The sequence below is a fragment of the Caloenas nicobarica genome, chromosome 1 (genome assembly GCF_036013445.1).
Source record: "Caloenas nicobarica isolate bCalNic1 chromosome 1, bCalNic1.hap1, whole genome shotgun sequence".
Classification (NCBI taxonomy): Eukaryota; Metazoa; Chordata; class Aves; order Columbiformes; family Columbidae; genus Caloenas; species Caloenas nicobarica.
The window spans coordinates 149,917,052-149,936,519 of record NC_088245.1 but is presented as its reverse complement, the minus strand read 5'-3'; the positions used below and the strand labels follow the sequence as shown (position 1 = coordinate 149,936,519).

Below are 19,468 nucleotides of genomic sequence, written 5' to 3'. Positions count from 1 at the left end.
GCCAAATCCAGTTTGCGGCTGGTCACGAGTGGTGTTCCCCAGGGCTCAGTATTGGGGCCAGTTCTGTTTAATTTCTTCATTGATGATCTGGATGAAGGGATTGAGTGCACCCTTAGTAAGTTTGCAGATGACACCAAATTGGGGGGGAGTGTTGATCAGCTGGAGGGTAGGAAGGCTCTACAGAGAGATCTGGACCCGCTGGATCATTGGGCTGAGGCCAATTGTATGAGGTTTAACAAAGCCAAGTGCCGGGTCCTGCACTTGGGTCACAACAACCCCAGGCAGCGCTACAGGCTCGGGGAAGAGCGGCTGGAAAGCTGCCTGGTGGAAAGGGATCTGAGGGTGTTGACTGACAGCTGGCTGAACATGAGCCAGCAGTGTGCCCAGGTGGTCAAGAAGGTCAACAGCATCTTGGCTTGTATCAGGAATAGTGTGGCCAGCAGGATTAGGGAAGGGATCGTGCCGCTGTACTTGGCACTGGTGAGGCCCCACTTTGAATCCTGTGTTCCGTTTTGGGCCTCTCATCATAAGAAGGACATAGAGGTGCTGGAGAGAGTTCAGAGAAGGGCAATGAAGCTGGTGAGGGGTCTGGAGCACAAGTCTGATGAGGAGCGGCTGAGGGAACTGGGGCTGTTTAGCCTCGAGAAAAGGAGACTGAGGGGAGACCTTCTTGCTCTCTGCAACTACCTGAAAGGAGATTGTAGCATGGAGGGGGTTGGTCTCTTCTCCCAAGTAACAAGTGATAGGACAAGAAGAAATGGCCTTGGGTTGCCCCAGGGGAGGTTTAGATTGGATATTAGGAAAAATTTCTTCCTGGAAAGGGTTGTCAGGCATTGGGACAGGCTGCCCAGGGAAGTGGTGGAGTCACCATCCCTGGAGGTGTTTAAAAGTTGTTTAGACGAGTTTCTTAGGGTCATGGTTTAGTGCTAGAGGTAGGTTATGGTTGGACTCGATGATCCTGAGGGTCTCTTCTAACCGAAATGATTCTATTATTCTAAAAATTGGCAAGCCAGGTGAGCTTTGGTAGTTGATTTGCTTCCTGTTTTATCGATACTTCTTCTTTTCCTGGAATCCTTTCTAAATCGTGATTTTTTTTTTTTAATTTTTATTTTTTTTTTCTCTGAATGCCATCTCCAGCTGCAACCTGGAGATGCCTACAGTGCTGACCTGATCAGATGACAATTCTAGCAGTTACTTTATATTACACTGCATCTGTTTGGAGGTACTTGCTAGTAGGGGTGGTATTTCAGCTGAGACGAGATACTCTGGTGCTTGCATTCAAAAGAGCTCAAGTCTTCATCCTGTTGTGCGTGATTGATCTACTTGCTCAGTTCTCTGATGTGACTTGGCCACAGGCTTTTGTATACAAGAGGAGGAACTCTGCTAATATTATGTATGATAGTGTTGGCGTAGGTTCAATCTGTTCTGTGGTTTTTGGGTTTGTTGTTTTTTTCTGAATTGAATATGATAGACTAATTAAAACATAAAATAGTTATTAAAATAATTCCATATGGGGCATAAGATGTCTTGAATCTGACTTCAGACAGCAGAAATTAAATTGTCTAGCAAATGAGTAAACCTTTAAGCGCCTCTAGTGGAGGAAATTACCAGTTATAGTTGTGCCTTATAGTAGATGCTGAAGTTAACAAGCACTGCTAAGTAATTAAATATTTTTATTAATGATGTCTTATTAAAGAATGTGCTCATGCTTCAATTCAGATATGGAGATAATTCACATACAGTATATGATTTTGTAGATTAATATGTCATTGCGATTTGCAGGAAGTCATATTTAGAAATGAAGTATATTGACTTTGTTTTTGTGAGGGATTACAGGAAGATTATACAGAGAGCTTCAGTGATAAATCATCTGTTTTAATGTAGCCTCAAGTAATAATAAAACAATTAATTTACACAGTTGTTTACTTTTCATGGGGAAATTCAGCTCCTTTTCCAATTAGTTCTTCATCTAATACCCACAGAAATGGTATGTTAATAAAGCTAACGTAAGTTTGTTGTAAAAACTACTTAGAGATTTAAAATAATTGGAAACTTCTTCCTAGACAAAATTGGTTTGTGCTTTTTTTAATTTTTTCTTTTTTTTTTGCTTGCGCGTAGCGTAGAAGAGTGCCTGTAAGCAGTGCTTGGTTTGGTTATGTTTTTTTCCAAAAGGGAGATGGGGAAGAAGACACCTTCTCTTAACTGCACCAAAGGCATATTGCAAATGTCGAGCTTGTCATCTCTAGAATCCTGGAAATAGAAGTAGCTACAGGGCATTTCCTTGGGCCTCAGTTGAAGGAATAGGTTCAGATCAGAAAACTTTGTCCTGGTCACCACAAAAAGGCAAAACCCTTGCAACATTCGGCAAGACTGCAGCTCGGTTCAAGTCAGGATAAATTTATGGCAGTAGGTTTTTCATGCAAATTATTTTTCCCTTGGTAAGTGGTAGCACCCGGCAAAGGGCTGTTCTCCCCCAGTTACTACCCTCCTTCTTTCCTTGTTCACAGCATTTTGCCAGAAACCTAAATCTCCTAAATCCTCCTTGTTCTTTAGATTTGTCAAGGAACTGAATCACATATTGAATCTGCTACAGGGAAGCCGTGACAAACCCAAAAGAATACTAAATAGGCCAACTAGATGGTTCTTTTATTAACTGGTACTTATGGTGTCTTTGACACACTAATGACTGTGATTTTTTAAGAAGAAAAACAAGTATGAGAATGCAAGAAGTGGACAGTAGACAGTCAAGTTTTTACAGAAGAAAACAGATTTCATTATATTTTTTTTTCTTTTCAGTTTTTGATAGATCTCTATTTGCCTTTGTGATTTCCCTGTTTTTTGGGTTTTTATGTGTGGGTTTTTTTTGTTTTGGTGGTTTGTGGGGGATTTTTTGTTTGCTCATTTTTAATATTTCTGCTCATCTGGCTTTTTTCAGTAGTGGATGGAGGAAGAGAGGGCAGGATAAATGCTTTGACTAGTCCTAAGGGAACTTCAGGCATCCACATCCTTCTCCAGACAGCACTTTGCCATTGTAGTACATCATCCATTCATTAGATTTGTGCTTGACAATTTCACCGTGTCCTTTTGATGTTTGGTTAGTTGTCGCTGCAGCCGAAGAATGGACATCAACACCTGAATCACTTTCAAAATGTGAATTTGATCATGCAGTCATATAATATAGCTGATGCCACACAGGGTTTCTACAAGTCCTTTAATTCTTTGCGTGATGATCTGTCATGTCTTTTTGTGTTCTTGAAAATAGCTTATAAAGTGCATGGAAAATAATTGCTTCCTAGATATGTCTGTCTGGATGTATCACACAACTTGCAGTTCTACTACTTACTGTGTTGGCTGCTTCAATACTGAGTTAGTGATTTTTTTGTTTGTTTGTTTGTTTGTCTACTGTTAAAGACTGAGGTCTAGAAAGGGAAAAAATGAGGAACTTCATTACTTCCACACCTGCAACGGAACAAGAGTAAAAGTTAATATCTTATTTCTGCTTATTTCTTTGCAGTAAAACATCATAAAGTTCCAAGACAGGCAACTGCTGGATGTTGGAGCTAATGGTATAAGAGGCTGAAAACAGAATGACAGGATGTGGGCTATAGACACATTAAAACGCAAAAGGAATAACTTCAGTTTTAGCAGATATTTCAGATGAGAGGTCTTGAAGACTTGCTTTCGTCTAAGAATACCCTTCCTTCCTTTTCTGAAGAGGGAAAGAATTTGTAGTACTTAGAACACTCAATATGTCTCCCATTTAAACCAGACAAAAGCTGGATTCGACATTTCTGATACTACAAAACTTACACAGAAACAACATGGCATTCTGTTGTCTTTTTTCTCAGAAATGGGAATCACAGACAATTCTCCTCTTACCTTTTTGGGTCCTTTTAGGCTTGGCTGTCGCATAAAAGGGCACAATCCAATTTGAAGGAAAAAAGGAAAATTATTTAATCTGAAAAGGAGATTTTGTTGATGTGAATGGTTAGCTGAACTTCTAGGCTGACAGCGATGAAATATGTCAAGCATCTCTCTTGAATTTTTAAATGCTGTAAATATTGCATTAAAAAAAATGAAGCATGGAAATGGAGTTGTTTCCCCTGGGGTAAGCAAAGATCTGAAAGCTACTGTTCTTCTGTCTTCATGTTTGTAGCCTTTGTCTGGTGTTTCTGTAAAAAGAAAAAGAAATTTATACCAACTGTCCTAACGCAGATAACTGGAGGAGCAGGGTTTGTGGGTTCTCATCTTACTGACAAACTAATGATGGATGGCCATGAGGTTACAGTTGTGGACAACTTCTTTACGGGCAGGAAAAGAAATGTGGAGCACTGGATTGGTCATGAGAACTTTGAACTGATAAATCATGATGTCGTTGAGCCCCTGTACATTGAAGGTGAGTAGTCTCTCCGTTGGTATATGCACTTCGTTGTGCTTTACCCTTATAAAGATGTATACCTGTAAAGAAATAAAATTTGTGCACTGATTTCTGGATTGGTCTGTCTAATACCTATATTCTTTGCTTATTATTAGCCTAATTTCTGTGACCAGTGTGGGGTGAGATCTTCAGAGCATTTTGAGTTCTTCCTTTCGGAGTGTACGGGAGGAAGGAAATCTTAGAAACTTCCTAATGTGACTAGTTTTGTGAGAAGACAAGGTGGCAATGGGTCAGTCTTTCTGTCCCATCCATTGTCCCACGTCCCTGTGCCTGCTCAGGCTTATACAGACAGAGTCTGTGGTCCAGATATGTCGTGAACTGAGAAGTTTAATTCAGGGCTACAGTTACCCTAGGTGGCTTATACCCTGCAACTGTGTACGGTCAGTTGAGAGGAGCATAATCTCTTCCAGCAGGCAGCTCAACTTTTTTTCTTTAGTTGCCTTGTGTGTCCTCTGTGGATAACGTTGCTCCTGATTTAGGTACAAACATTCCACAGCCTGTAGGATAGGAAAATAGCAGCACTGAATTTCCCCAGTTTAAAAAAAAGAAGCCAACAACAACAACAAAAAAATCTAAGCAAACAAAACCAATTATGCTTTGAAGAAATAGAAGTAACTCAACATCTAAACTATCATAAACCTCAAACTATTATGCCAAATTGTAAGACAGCATTAATACAGATGTATTTGAGAGATATATGCATTTATAGACTATTTTGGGAGTATGTAAGTAATATAGTGAATCAATGAAAACGTTACTCAAATTACACTACAGTACTGGTGGTTTTGGTCCATCCCTTTAAAACTGCATAGCAATGTAGCTGTAGCTGAAGTTGTATTTTTTTAATCCTTGATGAATTCTAATGGGTGGAATTTCACAGGGAAAATCTCTAGCAATCACATCTCTCGTATTATTGCTTGTGATGAATTTCTGACAACACGACTGGAACAGTCCTGCAAACGCTTGCTCCTTCTCTGCGCAGACGACGTCCTGGTTCAGCTACTGCCTGTTCTTTTACTTCAAACTTCTGCCTTCACTGGCAGGATAATGGGACTCGGATCTTATTAATTGGCTCCAGGTGCTGGTAGCTCATACTTCAGCCAGTTCAGTTTGTCAGCTTTTCTAATCTTTCCCCTGTGTTACCTTCTTTCTGACTGATTATGCCCGAGACCTTCTCGGAGAGTTATTGTTGCTAATACTGTGGAACAGTTACTAGGAACTAATGAATGGGAATTCTGAGATCCTTCGACTACCTCTCCCGTGTTTTATGTAATTAAGTCAGCAATTCCCCATTTTGTACTGACAACTAGTTATGACATGTTATTCAGTGGGCAGTTATTGAATGTCTTCCCGTCCTCCAACAGCATAAAATAAAGCTGGCACGGCTAAATAATAAAACAAAATTAACTTCAATGTAATAGTATAGGAACATGCTAAAATTTCGTATCAGTGCAGAGTTTATATTCCAACATAGGAAAGGGGGGCTGAGGAGGGAAGATGAGGCAATGAGGGATAGTTATAACAGATTAACAAGTTAGGCATATGGATCGATATTTCTTTGTCCCAGTTTCTTCTTTTTACTTTTAAATAGAAATCAGAATGACTATGAAGTCACGACAAAAGAAAGTTTGTATGTAAAGAACTTTGGTTTATTTGCTGTCCTGTTTAAACAAGGTCATATAAGGATGTTTGACACTTAAATTCCAGAGAGCGTGATCTCTGCTTTATTTCTGATCTAGAAAGAACAATGTTCCCACTTCTGATATGGAAAGTGAGTTTGGGCTCAAGATTTGTAGCTTTCACTAAGTTTCTTGATGCATTTTTTTTTTTCTTCTTAGCTTCACAGTGATGCTTTCACACAACCTGCCTTGTTTGAGTCATTATCTTTGATCCATGACATGAAGTGACACTCAGCATTCTTGGATTTTGATCTAGATTGGCCAGAAACAGTAATAAATCGCCTAGACACACATTTTATTGATTAGCCCTGGGGTAACTGTAGTTAACTGTAGTGCTGAATGACTTTCTTCTCCTCCACTAGAATTTCCTTTGCTTTAGTATTTGGAGATGTCAATAGAAAACTGACAAGAACGTACCTTTCACTTAGGGTTTTTCAAGCAGAATAACAAAGGCCCTGAATTTAATGGAATGAAAGTAGTTCAGAAATCTTGAAAGGCAGAAAATAGTAAAAAACAAAAACAAAAAAACCCAACCAAACAAACCTGAAAAGAAAATTTTAAAAACTTTGCATAATAGTTGTATTAAATGTTATTTTAAGTTGTACTTGACTTCTGTGGTTTTAAAGTAGTTGGAATTTTTAAAGATATTTTCATTTTAGCCTAATGCTTATATTGAGGTTTAATCTACTAATAAATGGGGTTTTTTTGATACAGGAAGACAATTTTCTGTTCTGAAGGGTGGTGTATGAAGAAAATAATTTCTTATTACTCATTTCTGTATTTTCACAAAAAGTATTAAAATCCACCTTTGTTTATTCTTTGCCTCTCATTCTCTACATTCTTTAAGATGACAAGCTCCTTAAGATGGTTACTTGAGAGCTCTGTGTCTCATGTTCCTGCAAACCATAGTGTTATGTCACACAGGTATTAGTTGGAGAACAGATGAGAAGAATGATAACATTTTACTAAACCCTGTTCTACAGTATCCCAGAATTTCTTAGTCTCCAAGTAATTTCACAGGGAACTTACAGCGCATACAAATACAGCTTCTAATTTTTTATCTGAGTGCCTTCAATATATTGGTTTTTTGGTTTTTGGGTTTTGTGGTTTTTTTTTTTTTCTTCAGTACTTCCATCCCAGATTTTCTCCCCCTAGTCTTCACTCCCTCTGCCAAATACTTCACACATTCAACTGGATGGTTTTAAATTGTACGATTAGGGAAAGTTATGGCAAGGCAGAACATAACATGTGCTGCTTAATTTTGTTTGTCCAGAGCCAAGTGCAGTGGCGCCTGGGTCTCTGGTGAAGCTCTCCAAAACTGCTCCAGCACGAGCAATGTGGTGAATCTTTATAGAGTTATTCTCGTTTGCCTTAGGTTACAGGCAGCATTTTTAACATCAGGAAAATGAATTTGTGTTTGTAGTCCTTTTTAGTTCAGTGCAATAGAAATGTCTCGCTTCACTGTGTCAGTTTCTCGGGCCTGACCTACAGTAATGGAATTGGCATAGCTGTTCTTTACAAGAAAAGTGTGTACGTTTAAGCCGTAGAAACCGGTTTGCACGCTTCTGATCAAAGCTTTTCTGCTTAGTACTTCCTGATTACCAAGTACAGTGATGGATGCAGGTGCTTACTGGACTTACTGACCCGATTAGTGCTTTTTGGTACTGTGACACATGTTGAAGGCTGAAATTGAAGATGAAGGTCTTTCCTTTATAGGAAGGAATGTAATTTCCTGTCATGGGAAAGGTGGTAGATTCTACCCTTACTATTCACTTAAGAAGCACACAGAACACGTGCAGTGATATGGCTAGAAAGTAAAGAGAGATGTTATGAAGGAAGGTAGTTTTATTGCAATATTTTGTAAAAGTGAGTGGTTATAGTGATCATACTTGTTTAGTGTTAAGAAAAACACAAGACCGAACATTTATGTCTGGATTTAGGTGTTACAGATTACATGTATACTAAATTATAGGGGGTTTTTTAGCTTTTCGTGTAGGAAAGGACACAACTGACGAATTTTAGATGCTGTTGACCTTGCAATATGTTACTAAAACTTTATTTATGTTGATCGGAGATTTCTGTATTTGTCACTGTGTACACAATGGCTTGAATATTTATGCCAGCGTCTATGTCTGACCTGTTTTGAAATGGATTTAAGGTTTTGCTCTTTTTCAGCAAAACTGTAAAAAGAAGAATTTTTTAAATGTTTCTTTATCACTGGTCTACCATCCTGTGCTGGGTAGACTTACTTGCTGCTCTGTTCACAGTGACTTACAGATTTCTGGCCCCTGATGTGAGTTACCTACAAAACTTGCAGAATTTTATTCTTACAATTTGTTCTTCTTTTAGGGTCCATACCTATCTACAAAAAGCTTTCCACAACCTTTCTCACGGTTATTTTCAATTAATTGCACTATGGCTTAATTACAAAGCTAGCTCATGGCTTCTTAGTGGGCACAATAAAATGTTGTAAACTTTTTTTTTCTTTAGGGGTGGAGGTCAATTGCAAGATGCATTTTTTTTTTTTTTTTTTTTTTCCCCCTATCCTCCAGTAGATGCTGTCCCAAGCACCCAAAGAGTTAATCCTCCAAAGAGCTGTAGCTAGGATAGCTTTCCACGGCTCTGGTTTGAGGAGAGTTTAAGTTGCGCACTGTCTTCAATAACTGCCAGCTTTGTGTTAGAGCACACGTGGTTGTCAGCCAAGCTGGGCAGGTGGCTTCGTGTGGCACGTCTGACTGGCCTGCTGAAATTCTGAGACCAAGAAAAAGTATGCGTTTTTTAGACCTGACAGTTAAAAGAGGGAAGGTGGATGGAGTAATAATTGGACTTGTCTCAAGATCCTTAGCTCGATGGCTCAAATGTGACCAGTTGGGGGTAAAAACTTGCCTTGCCACCCTTTTGAAATGTCCAACATTTTCTCTAAATGTTTTGAAAAACCAATGATGTTTATTCCTGGTCTAAAGCTCAATATTCTAAAGAACCCTTCCTAAGCAAGCGGTAAAAGTCCTGGAGCTGCCTCACTGCATGTCCCTTTGATCTAGAAGATGGCCATCTGACACTCGGCAAATGCCCCATCTTCCATCCTCTGCTAGTTCAGCTCTTGCTGAACCTTTTTATCACAGGGATCTATTTTCCTCTGTGCATATGGGAGGAAGTATGCTGTGGCAAACCAGCCTCAGACAGGCAAGGCCATGTCTGGCAAGGAAAACCTTTTTGTCTCAGCTCCTTCTCTGTTTCATTTGAAGCAATTGCCAGCTGGGAAACAAAAGGATGAAGAAGAACTAGGAGGAGAGTGCTTTATCTTTTTTTTTCTTTTTGGGTTTTTTTTTTTTTTTGACCACTGTCCATTACACGTAGCTTCTTGTTTATAAATAAATAAACTTGAAGATTTTAAGGAACCTTTGGGATTTTCTATTTTGTTTGCATTTGTTTCTAGCTAACTATTATACAGCCACTTAGATAATCACACGCCTACCCGTATCTTGATGCAGAGAAAGGAAAGGTAGTTTTTCGCCCTGCTCATCTGAATTGCCATGTGTAATTAAAGGAAGCATTCCTGTAGTGCCTTCTATATGTCAAAAATTCAGCAGGTATTTAAGAAACAGCAAAAATGGGGTGGATGGTGGTAGGAAGACAGGAAGGTGTTTATTTCTGCTTTGACAGACTAGAACCAAGCAGTAAGTTACTGACTGACCACAACGCTTTTGAACTGACATTTTCACTCTGCAAAAATTTCACCCACAGCTTATTGAAAACTAGATTTTGAAAGGGTTGTGAAGGAATGGGTAGAAAGAAACAGCATAAAACTCAGGTCAGAGTTCAGCTCTGCATTGGCTGCAGGTGGCTTTAGCTGTTGCATTGCTCATTTCTCTGAGCCACTGTGCTTGAATTACCTGCCGCAGCTGTCAGCAGCTTCTCTGAATATTTCTTCCATCAACTTCCACTCTACCCCTTTTCTCTGGTTTTGTGACAGTACCACGCTATGGGAAGGGGATGCTTACATTTGGATGCATAAGTTGAGGCAGTCATATATTTCGTTCCTATTTGTGGCTCATCTGTAGGAGGCAAGTCAAAGTTCAACATTCTGATTAAACTTTACCTCATGCCACTTCCATGCATTATTGCCCCAACACAAGAAACCCTGCAGAACAATTTGATTACATTTTATTCACTGCTGAAGCTTGCAACGTCAGGAGTGACCAAAACAAGGAGGAATTATCCCGTGCCACACTTCATCATACAGCACAATTAACTGGTTTTATGTTGCAGACGGAATCCTAGAAGTTCCATTTGCATTAGCAATGTGGGCAGGGCTTTGAGCCAAGCCTGAGCTGGGCGCTCGCCTCCAGCCCTTGCTGCGTCAGCGCATCTTTGGATACCAATTGCGCTGCTACTTCAGGTTGCCTTCTGTGAAAAGCTCTCTTTTGATGATGCACTGGGGTTGAGAGTGAATGGAAATAACAATTTCTGTTGATAAGAGAGCAAATAGCAGGGCAGCCTGCTACACGAAATTGTATTTCTCTGCACTTTTTAATGTGAGAATAAGTCATCACCTGTGTGACACATCTGCCAAGTTTCTATCTCTAGCTTTCTGGGCTGTTTTGACACCTTGTAGACAGCTGGTCGTCTCTGCTCTAGAGATTAACAGCTGTAGACCAAAGAGAAGCATGGCAACCTATAAGAAGTAGGTATATTTTGTGGCAATTGCTTGAGCATACTGACTGTCAAATATCGTTACTCTGTCAAGATGGTAAAACTTGGGGTGATGGAGTCACACAGGCCTTAGAAGCTGTTCCTGTTTATTGCCAGTAGTTAATTGTTCTATGTGATGAGGTTTGACTGGCAATAATTTCTCCTTGTTTTGGTCACTCTTAACAGTGTAAGTGTAAGCAGTGAATAAAATTCAATTATAAATTATTTTGCAATATTTTTTTGTGTTGGGCAATAATGCAAAGATGCAGCTTGAGGTACACTTTGACATGGCTCCTACAGAAGGGCCAGTGTGCACTCAGAGGAGCCATGAACTTGCCCAATGGATTTAACAATTGCAGTTGATCTAGAGAAACACGGCTATATATGCAAGTGCACTTCCCTAAGGATTCAGGAAAAAAGTTAAATATTTTATCTTGCCAACTTCACCAGTATTTTTAAAGCTTTATTATCAGAATGCATACTCATCTTAAAAAGGATGTAATTTTTTTTTCATTTGAAGGAGATGCTTGTGTTTTGAAGGCTTTTAACTATTTTAAAAATTTGGGTTGCTTAAAGGATTGTTAAAAATAGGTACTTTCCACATGGGTAGATAAAACCACTTATATCTGCTGTCACCCTAACCCAGGAGTGTCAAACTCATTTTCCCCAGGGGCCACAGCAGCCTCACAGTTGCCTTCAAAAGGCCAAATGTAATTTTAGGAGTGTATAATATCAATATAGAAGTAGTTACATTTATACACTCCTAAAATTATATTTGGCCCTTTGAAGGCAACTGCGAGGCTGATGTGGCCCCTGGGGAAAATGAGTTTGACACCCCTGCCCTAACCACTCTGCTTTTTTATATTAGAGAGCGGTCAGGAAGCAAAGGATTCTGTGATTGCTGTGTCAAACGAAGTTTGGGAACCAGAGAAGAAGGGAAGCCTTAACAGGAAACACAGTCCTCTAACATTTCAGTTTTCTCAGCTAGTAGGGAGCAGGTGATAACTTCATATTTGATTTTTTTTTTCCTACTAGTAGTATCGCATATACAGCCTGTTCTGTTTAAGTGTAGTTACATTTAAATGGAGAAAAAGGATAATCTGGGCACATTTGCGTGTTTGGGTTTTTGTTTTGTTTTTTGATTTGAAAGTCAAGGATGCTTTTACCCTGGTTTTGGCAGAAGGATTAATTTAAAACTGGGAAAAAAAGTTCATTGTCACAGATACTGTGAAAGTTGAACTGAGGGCTAACAATAATCAGTACATTGTCAAAATACGGTTTTATATTGTTCTCATTTGCTACTGTTTGTTACTTATTAACCACCTGAGAAAACGATTAAAAGAAACATTTGTTTGAGTGTACCATTTGACCAGTACTGTTCTGTTCTAGGGCAAGACAGCCTTTGTACCACACAATATTGTCTTCTGGCAGAACAGCAGCTGGCCTTGACTTTTCCAAGTTCATTCAGGTTTCAGTGCTGAGTCGTCTTAAAAAAAAATCAAGCTTCCCTTTTGTAACACAGAAGGAATTACTTCTCTTCTTCTATCCTGCTATTCTAATTCTTACATCACCTTTTGACTACTTTTCTTGGATGACCTTAGTAGGGGATTTGTTCTTTTTCTTTCTTCAGCATCACTGTGTCTCATTTGATCTTATGTTTAATTTTTTTTGGCATTCGCTTATCCTTATTCTGTTTTTTTAAGCAGTTCTGGCTAACTGTGATTCATGTTATACAGAAGACAGCCATTTTTATTTTTACAGTAGTTGTGTTATGAAAGGCTTGCAGGTTGAGGTTTGTTGAACATCAGATAATGCTTGTGAAAATGAGCATAGTTTTTATTGGTTTGTTTTTATTATAATTTAAGAATTTTTTTCCCCTCTAACCTTTGCATTCTTAAGCATTTTGAAACCTTGATATGCTGAAGCTGGTCTCACATTAGGGTTTGCCTAAGTTTTCCATGATTATCAATGTTAATCAACTAGGCTTGAGATTCTTTTAGGTGTCATATTTAAGACATTCTGGTGTACTGTATGGTTTATTGAGGGTTTTTTTTCAGTTGTTTAAATTTGCTGGGGTGAGCTGAGCTCTTTGAAGTTCTGAGGTATGGAGAAAGCAACTTTTCCCGGTGTGTTTTCCTTGTATCAAATACCATTTATGATACCTGTATGTGTCTTCCGAGCTACCTTGATAGAAGTGACTGCCATAGTTGTCCTGGAAATACACTATTTTATGAAAATGGATAAATAGCTGAAAATAATTAAGTAAGTCTGACTACTGGATGAATAGACAGCAAACCACAATTAATTTAGCTTAATATAGAAATAAACTGAAGTAGAAGAAGGTGGAGAAAAAGAAGCTCTGACTGATGATACATTTGGCCTTTGAACTTAAAATTTGTTACAACCTTTGTTCTTTTTTCTTTCTCTGTGCTCTTGCGCTAGGAATAATTATTAAATTAAGAGTCCTGGGGTTTGATCTAGCCTGTGCTCATGACAATGGCGTAACTGCTTAATTTTGTTGTAATCATCTCTGGTTTGCTGTTGTGTTGATCATGTCTTTCCTTTGGGTCTGTTTATGCTGCAGTCACAGAAATGCAGCAAATATAATTAGTTAAGACTGGGACTTGTACTACCTAGGCAGTCTGTTGCCAATACCCAAGCTACCTTATTTTAAATGAGGTTAGGCATCAGTACACCTTCATTGATTGTAAGGTACTGTCTAGTATGTTGGTTAATTATATTTCATAATTGGGGAGAGCACTGGGATCTCTATATTGGAGTTGTGGGTTTTTTTTCTTTAAGCTAAAATGCTGTATTATCCAAAGTACAGCACAGAACAAAGGCAATAGATAGGGGAAAAAGGACAAAAGTTGCATGCCCTTATCTTGGCGTGTATATGTTTAAAATACAAATATGATACTAATCCCATTAATATTTCATTGACAATTGGGTTACAAATAAAAATACCCAAGATGTTCCTCCTGGTATTAAAAAATGTTTCTGTCATCTTTACTTGGGATTCCATTTGAGAAAAGTATTCTGAAGCTGGTAGTCACTTAAAAACTTGAGAGTGATAAAATGTTGCATATATTTTTGCAGCTTGTAAACATCTCTGAAATACTCATAACTAAAATTTTTACAAGTGGAAAGTGTCAACACCTACACAGACTTCTGTGCCAATAGTGTTGATATATATTATGCTTTAGTTTTTATTGTACTAAAAATTAAGTCTTTCTTGGGGTTACAACAGGTTTGCATACATATCATCTGTAGGCAGCAGAGTAGAAGTGCTGAGTTCCAGTGCTAAGAAATGTAAAAAGAAGCACTTGTTTTTGACTCTAATGCTTTTCCATTTAATGTATTACATGGGAAAATAATAATGCTTTCTTTCCCTCCCCTCTCTGGTTTTCTGTAGTGGACCAGATCTATCATCTGGCATCTCCTGCTTCTCCTCCAAATTACATGTATAATCCTATAAAAACATTAAAGACCAACACTATTGGGACATTAAACATGCTAGGTAAGTGGAAATATTTTCTCTTACTTAACTTCGTTAGACATAATATAACCTGGACAGAGTTATTGGGGGGAGGATGAAGCAGATGAGTTGAACATTTTTAAAAGTAAATTTTTTAAGAAAAATAAGGGGTTTTTTTTCCCTCTTAGAAGACTTTTGTGCTTTTCGTTTAAATATATCTGCAGATGAACTCTGAGGATGTGCAAGCTCAGCTATCAAAGCGCAAGAACTTCATGCCCGTAACTTGGCTATGGAGTAATAACTGTGTGGTAATTATAGAAATCACAGAAACAATTAAGAGCATGGGATTCTGATAGCAAACTTGTGTCTGTGACCACACTTCCCACCTTGGTGACTGCACCCTCTTGTGCACACCTTGGCTAGCAAATTCTGCAAGAACATGTAATGTTTAGCTTCATGCTATATAATTACAAGGCAACATTTGCAGCTTTGTCTATGGGTTTCGATGCCAGGACTAGGCTTATGAAAAAGCGGCCTCAAGCCTTCGCTGCTTTTTCCTCTCATCTTTGATCCGTTTGCTGCAGCTTGAACTGGGTGTCAGTGATCTTAAGAGTTATTATGGGGCAAAAAAACCCCACTGGGCATTAGCTCAGCTGAGTTTCTCATTTGAGTGATACTCCAGTGAGTAGAATTCAGAGAATTAAGTGATTTAGAAGCTATTGAGGTACCAGACAGTTTTACGACATAGATTATAGATTTCTTTGATTAGCCATGCCAACTGGAAGGCAAGAAAGTCATTGAAATGGATTGCAAAATAGTTTTGAGTGATGGGTAGAATCATCAAAGCTGTTTAAAGGGGCATAATAAAGGGAAAATGATACATTTATTTTGTCCTATGACATGTTATTCTGTATGAGTTTATGCAGCTTATCTTTACGTTTGGGTGATCATGACATAGTGTGTTGTTTCAAGATCCTGATTTCATAACTGGAATGGTTTGTGCTTCCTTGGCCTTTATTTACGGTTTAATATATTGAGTTCTTGGATCTCATTTCAGTGTAAATTTTAGTCCCAGAAGCAAACATGTCACACATGTGGGCGCTACTCTGCTGTTTCTCAAGTCTTCTAGCTTGAGAGTGGGAGCTATGGATGTGATTTACAACTAGATTTATCTAGTGAGAGAAATGGAATTCTCTTTAAAAACATGTAAAATGGGATCACACTAAAGCAGTTAACGTCACTGACAGATTCTTGAACTTCATTTAATTATGTTCTGCTTTCCTTCTTGCCCAATATTTAGGGTTAGCCAAACGTGTTGGAGCACGGCTGCTGCTGGCCTCTACATCAGAGGTATATGGAGGTAAGAAGGAAAAAACAGTCTTTAGAACTCTTGAGATCTGTGTAAAAGGGTATTGACAAACCTTTTGTTGGATGATTGATAGATTTTCATCACTGTCTTAGCTCGATTTCTTTATCAGATGTACTTCTTATAGCTTAAGATGTGGGCCTTAGTACGTGCTCTAAATCTCTAGTCAGAGCAGTGGAAGGAGGCTCAGACTTTAATTTTCCTATATCGTAGTTTATGGCTCTTCTTTCAAAAGGCCTTGTGGGGGAATTTTCAGTGTTGAACTCTGATTAAAATCCAGATGCTGTAATAAAACCTGTGAAGAAAGATAATTTCAGTAGCAAATCTGCTTCTCTCTTCCTGATGTTCTTATGAATTGTATTATTAACATTTAGCAGTCGCCCCCATGTGTGCAGCACAGTGCAAGAGGCAAGGACACAACCTCCAAGCTGAGAAAACAGTGATTGTGCATGAATGCCATTGCAGTATCACTTAAAACAGAATATTGAGATATGGTGCCATATATCTCCTTCTTCCTTTTGTTGTTACTAAGAAGTGAAGTAGCAAGGACGTGACAGATAGAACCGCTAGCTGGATGAAGTGAGAATCTTTAGTATTCTACTTCCTTGGGTCCTTGGGTCCTTGACAGACCATGTGCCTACTAGAGAAACTTTCTGCTACTATTTAATTGGTAGTAGCACTATTGCCAGGTTAATGGAGATCTGCAGGCACAGTCACCCGCTCAACGTTACTAGTTGTGAGAGCCTAGGCTTTAAAAAACAAACAAACAAAAAACACCTCTGTAGCAAGATACAAAGCTTTGTGAGGGAAACGTGAAGAAGGACAAAGAACATACATCAAGGAGCACACTTCTGGTGGAATAACTTCAGTCAAGAAGATTCAAAGCACATACCCAAGCAAGAGATCCGCTAAGATGACCAGGCAACCAGATAAGCAGCTTGAGTATCCCTTGTCTTTGGTTATCCATGGTCAGGCTCCACAGATTAAAATGGTAGCCCCAAGGAGTCTACTGTAATTGAACAAACACTCTTAACACTCTTCTGGAACAGGGGACCAACAGGCAAGAAAATAAAAAAGTTCTGGAGCCTCATTGCTCTGCTGCACTCTGCTTGCTGAAGTAGATAACTTGAAACTCCCTCTATCAGGTTTTATTGTGTCAGTAAAAGCCAGTGGAAAGCAGCTGTTCACATCACACTCTGACTAACCAGACAAGGTCATTTTGCTGAGAAATAAAGGACAGAAAATATAGTCAGAAAATAGCTGTTTCCTCGGGAGTTCTCAAAGCAGTGTTGTACAGAGAGTTTCCAGGTGCTTCATAGGGCTGCCTCTGCCAGAAAGGGGACAAACTGAAGCGGCCTTCCAGATCACAGCACCTTCTGGGGCCCTTTTAAGAATACTATCGGATTTTACAATAATGAAAAACCTCTTTGCATTTACCGTTGCTCTGTGGCTCTCATATGGCAGGAATTCATCTGTAATCATGTCTGTGAGCAGCCTGAAAACTGGAAGGGTTAGTCAGAACTGACTGTTGAAGTTGTTTCAAAAATTAGCCTGTAACAACTTGAAAGTTTTGTAGTAACTTAAGCAAACTTCAGACCTGGTGAGAAGGATGGAGCAGCAGGGATAGCAAAGTTGGGGAAATGTAACAAAGTGATTGTGTTGTTTCAAGCAAATAAAGTGCACAGACACAGCTTCCTAGGGGATTTTTGGTTGGTTTTTGTTGGTGGTGATGGCTTGGGGGGGTGTTTTTCATTTTTTGTGGGTTTTTTTGTAATCAGGAACTTATGTTTGTCTAACCCGATTGTCTGTGTCCAGTGATAGCTAGTAAAAATGCTTAGGATAAAGCAGAAGAAACATAGCAAGTACATTGTAGCACATGACTCTACTCTTCTTTAAGAAATGCAGTACTTCTCCATTTTGTCCATTTTTCTTTCCTTGTTTCTTGTTTTGTAAAACTTGAAGATGCTTTATTTTTTTTTTCCAAATGCAGTAAAAAGTGCCGCCTTACATAATCTATTTCTTCTGAATTACTTTAGATAATAGTCTTAGTTGTGCCCTTGAGGTAGTCTTGTCTTTGCAGAGAAGAGTTGAATTTAACCTTCAGTTCTCACATACTTATAGGGGAAAGCAGATGATGGCAGCTGTTTGCTTGCACTCAGTTATCTTGCCTCACATCTTCCGTAACTGTCATTTTCATGGTTCTGTTGAATACACTTTTAAGGAATGGTGTTGAAACTTAGTATTTTTAAGTGTATAGTTCAGAGGGAAGCTGTTAAACTTTTTAACACCAATGATCTGCTGAAAGAGTCATTAAATATGGTCACCTTTTTGATAGAAAATCATTTAAGATGTTTTGTTTTGTTTCCTACATAGATCCTGAAGTTCACCCTCAAAATGAGGATTACTGGGGCCATGTGAATCCAATAGGTCCAAGAGCCTGCTATGATGAAGGAAAGCGAGTTGCAGAAACCATGTGCTATGCATACATGAAGCAGGTATTAAACTTGTATCAGATTCAATGGATTTTATGTAATTATGAAGGCCAAATGTATGGCAGAAATGGAATATCTGTATTTAGGGTTAGGAGGGCAAAAGAGAATGTCTTTAGTAGGAGAGTTCGTGCTGTAGTTGCAAAATCTGTTTTCTTTAGTGCAAAATTTTTATTGCTCCCACCTGCTGTGTTTTTCAGATGAGCAGTATTCCTCAAGAAAATGTGCTTTAGTCTCCTCAATAGACATATTATGTCTTTCAGTATCATAAATTATTTTTAGATTAAACTGGGGCGACTTAACTAATTTGGGATCTAGGTAACAGAGTTGTTTTAAGTTAGTCCTGTGCTGAGAAGTGCTTTGCTGAATAGGGCCTTTACTGATAAATGTGGAATGTTTAATGATCATAATTGAAATCGGAATATACAGGTAAAAATTAGGAAGTTCTTTAATGAGTACCCATATAGGACTGATGTATTTTAAATCACTTTAGAAGTGTCTTAAAGTATGTAGGTATAAATACAGCCCTTAACAATACATATGAATACTCAGCTATGTAGTGCACTTTTTCAGACAAACACAGCAACATAAGGATAAAAATGCAATTTAAAATATGTTTGTGAAATTATACATGCCAGTTTCTGTGGGTTTTGTAATCATCAAGTAGAAACTCATCATTAACTAACGCGGCATCAACTCTTTACCTGTATGTGAATCTTATTTAATTGCTGTTCAGCTAGTCTCTGGGAGACCATTCAATTAGAAGAAATGTGGCATACTGAAGAAAATCGTGCCACTATTTCTTGTTGCTTGCAGCCTTAATATCTAAAGGTATAAATCAAATATAGTATATTCTATAGACTTTTAAACCTTTAAATGATAAAATACTAAGTGCTTTCAAAAACCTTAAAAACAGAATTAAACTTAAGTGGTAAGACTTTAGGGATGGTATTTTAGTACAGAGGTTGTAGTAGTCTTCTCATCTCTTCAGCCAGACAGAGAAGTCAGAGGTTTCTGTCTCCTTTGTTCTCTATTAAATCATTTAAGGTCGAATATAGTGGTACTGCACTTTTACATCACAATGTCTTCTGTACCTTACTGTAGCAAAATATTTCTTGTGGGTCTGGAAACCCATTGACAATTGAATATTGTAGTTTTCTTGAGAAATTCTTGTGCTGTAGGATATTGCATTTTTTTGCAAGGTTGCAGTACCTATTACAGTATTCTTTTAGAAGGGCAAGACTGTAGGTCATTTGAAAATAACAGGCTGTATCTTAAAGCCACAGGATGAGTCCTGATACTATCCCATAAATTTTATGCAGGATT

The 19,468-nt window shown here is 38.4% G+C and overlaps 1 protein-coding gene across 4 annotated transcripts in view; it reads left to right on the top strand.

The window, feature by feature from the left end:
• The window catches only part of UXS1 (UDP-glucuronate decarboxylase 1), a 64,398-nt gene that overhangs the window by 25,023 nt on the left and 19,907 nt on the right, over window positions 1-19,468 (top strand). For 2 of the 4 annotated variants that reach the window (XM_065634304.1, XM_065634280.1), the window contains 4 exons: window positions 4,216-4,396; window positions 14,225-14,329; window positions 15,588-15,647; window positions 18,027-18,148. In XM_065634304.1, coding sequence (XP_065490376.1) covers window positions 4,264-4,396; window positions 14,225-14,329; window positions 15,588-15,647; window positions 18,027-18,148 — 420 coding nt within the window. In that variant the 5' untranslated portion in view covers window positions 4,216-4,263. Of the gene's footprint in view, window positions 1-3,878; window positions 4,109-4,215; window positions 4,397-14,224; window positions 14,330-15,587; window positions 15,648-18,026; window positions 18,149-19,468 lie in introns of those variants that run through there. The other 2 variants (XM_065634287.1, XM_065634295.1) reach the window with 2 other exon arrangements.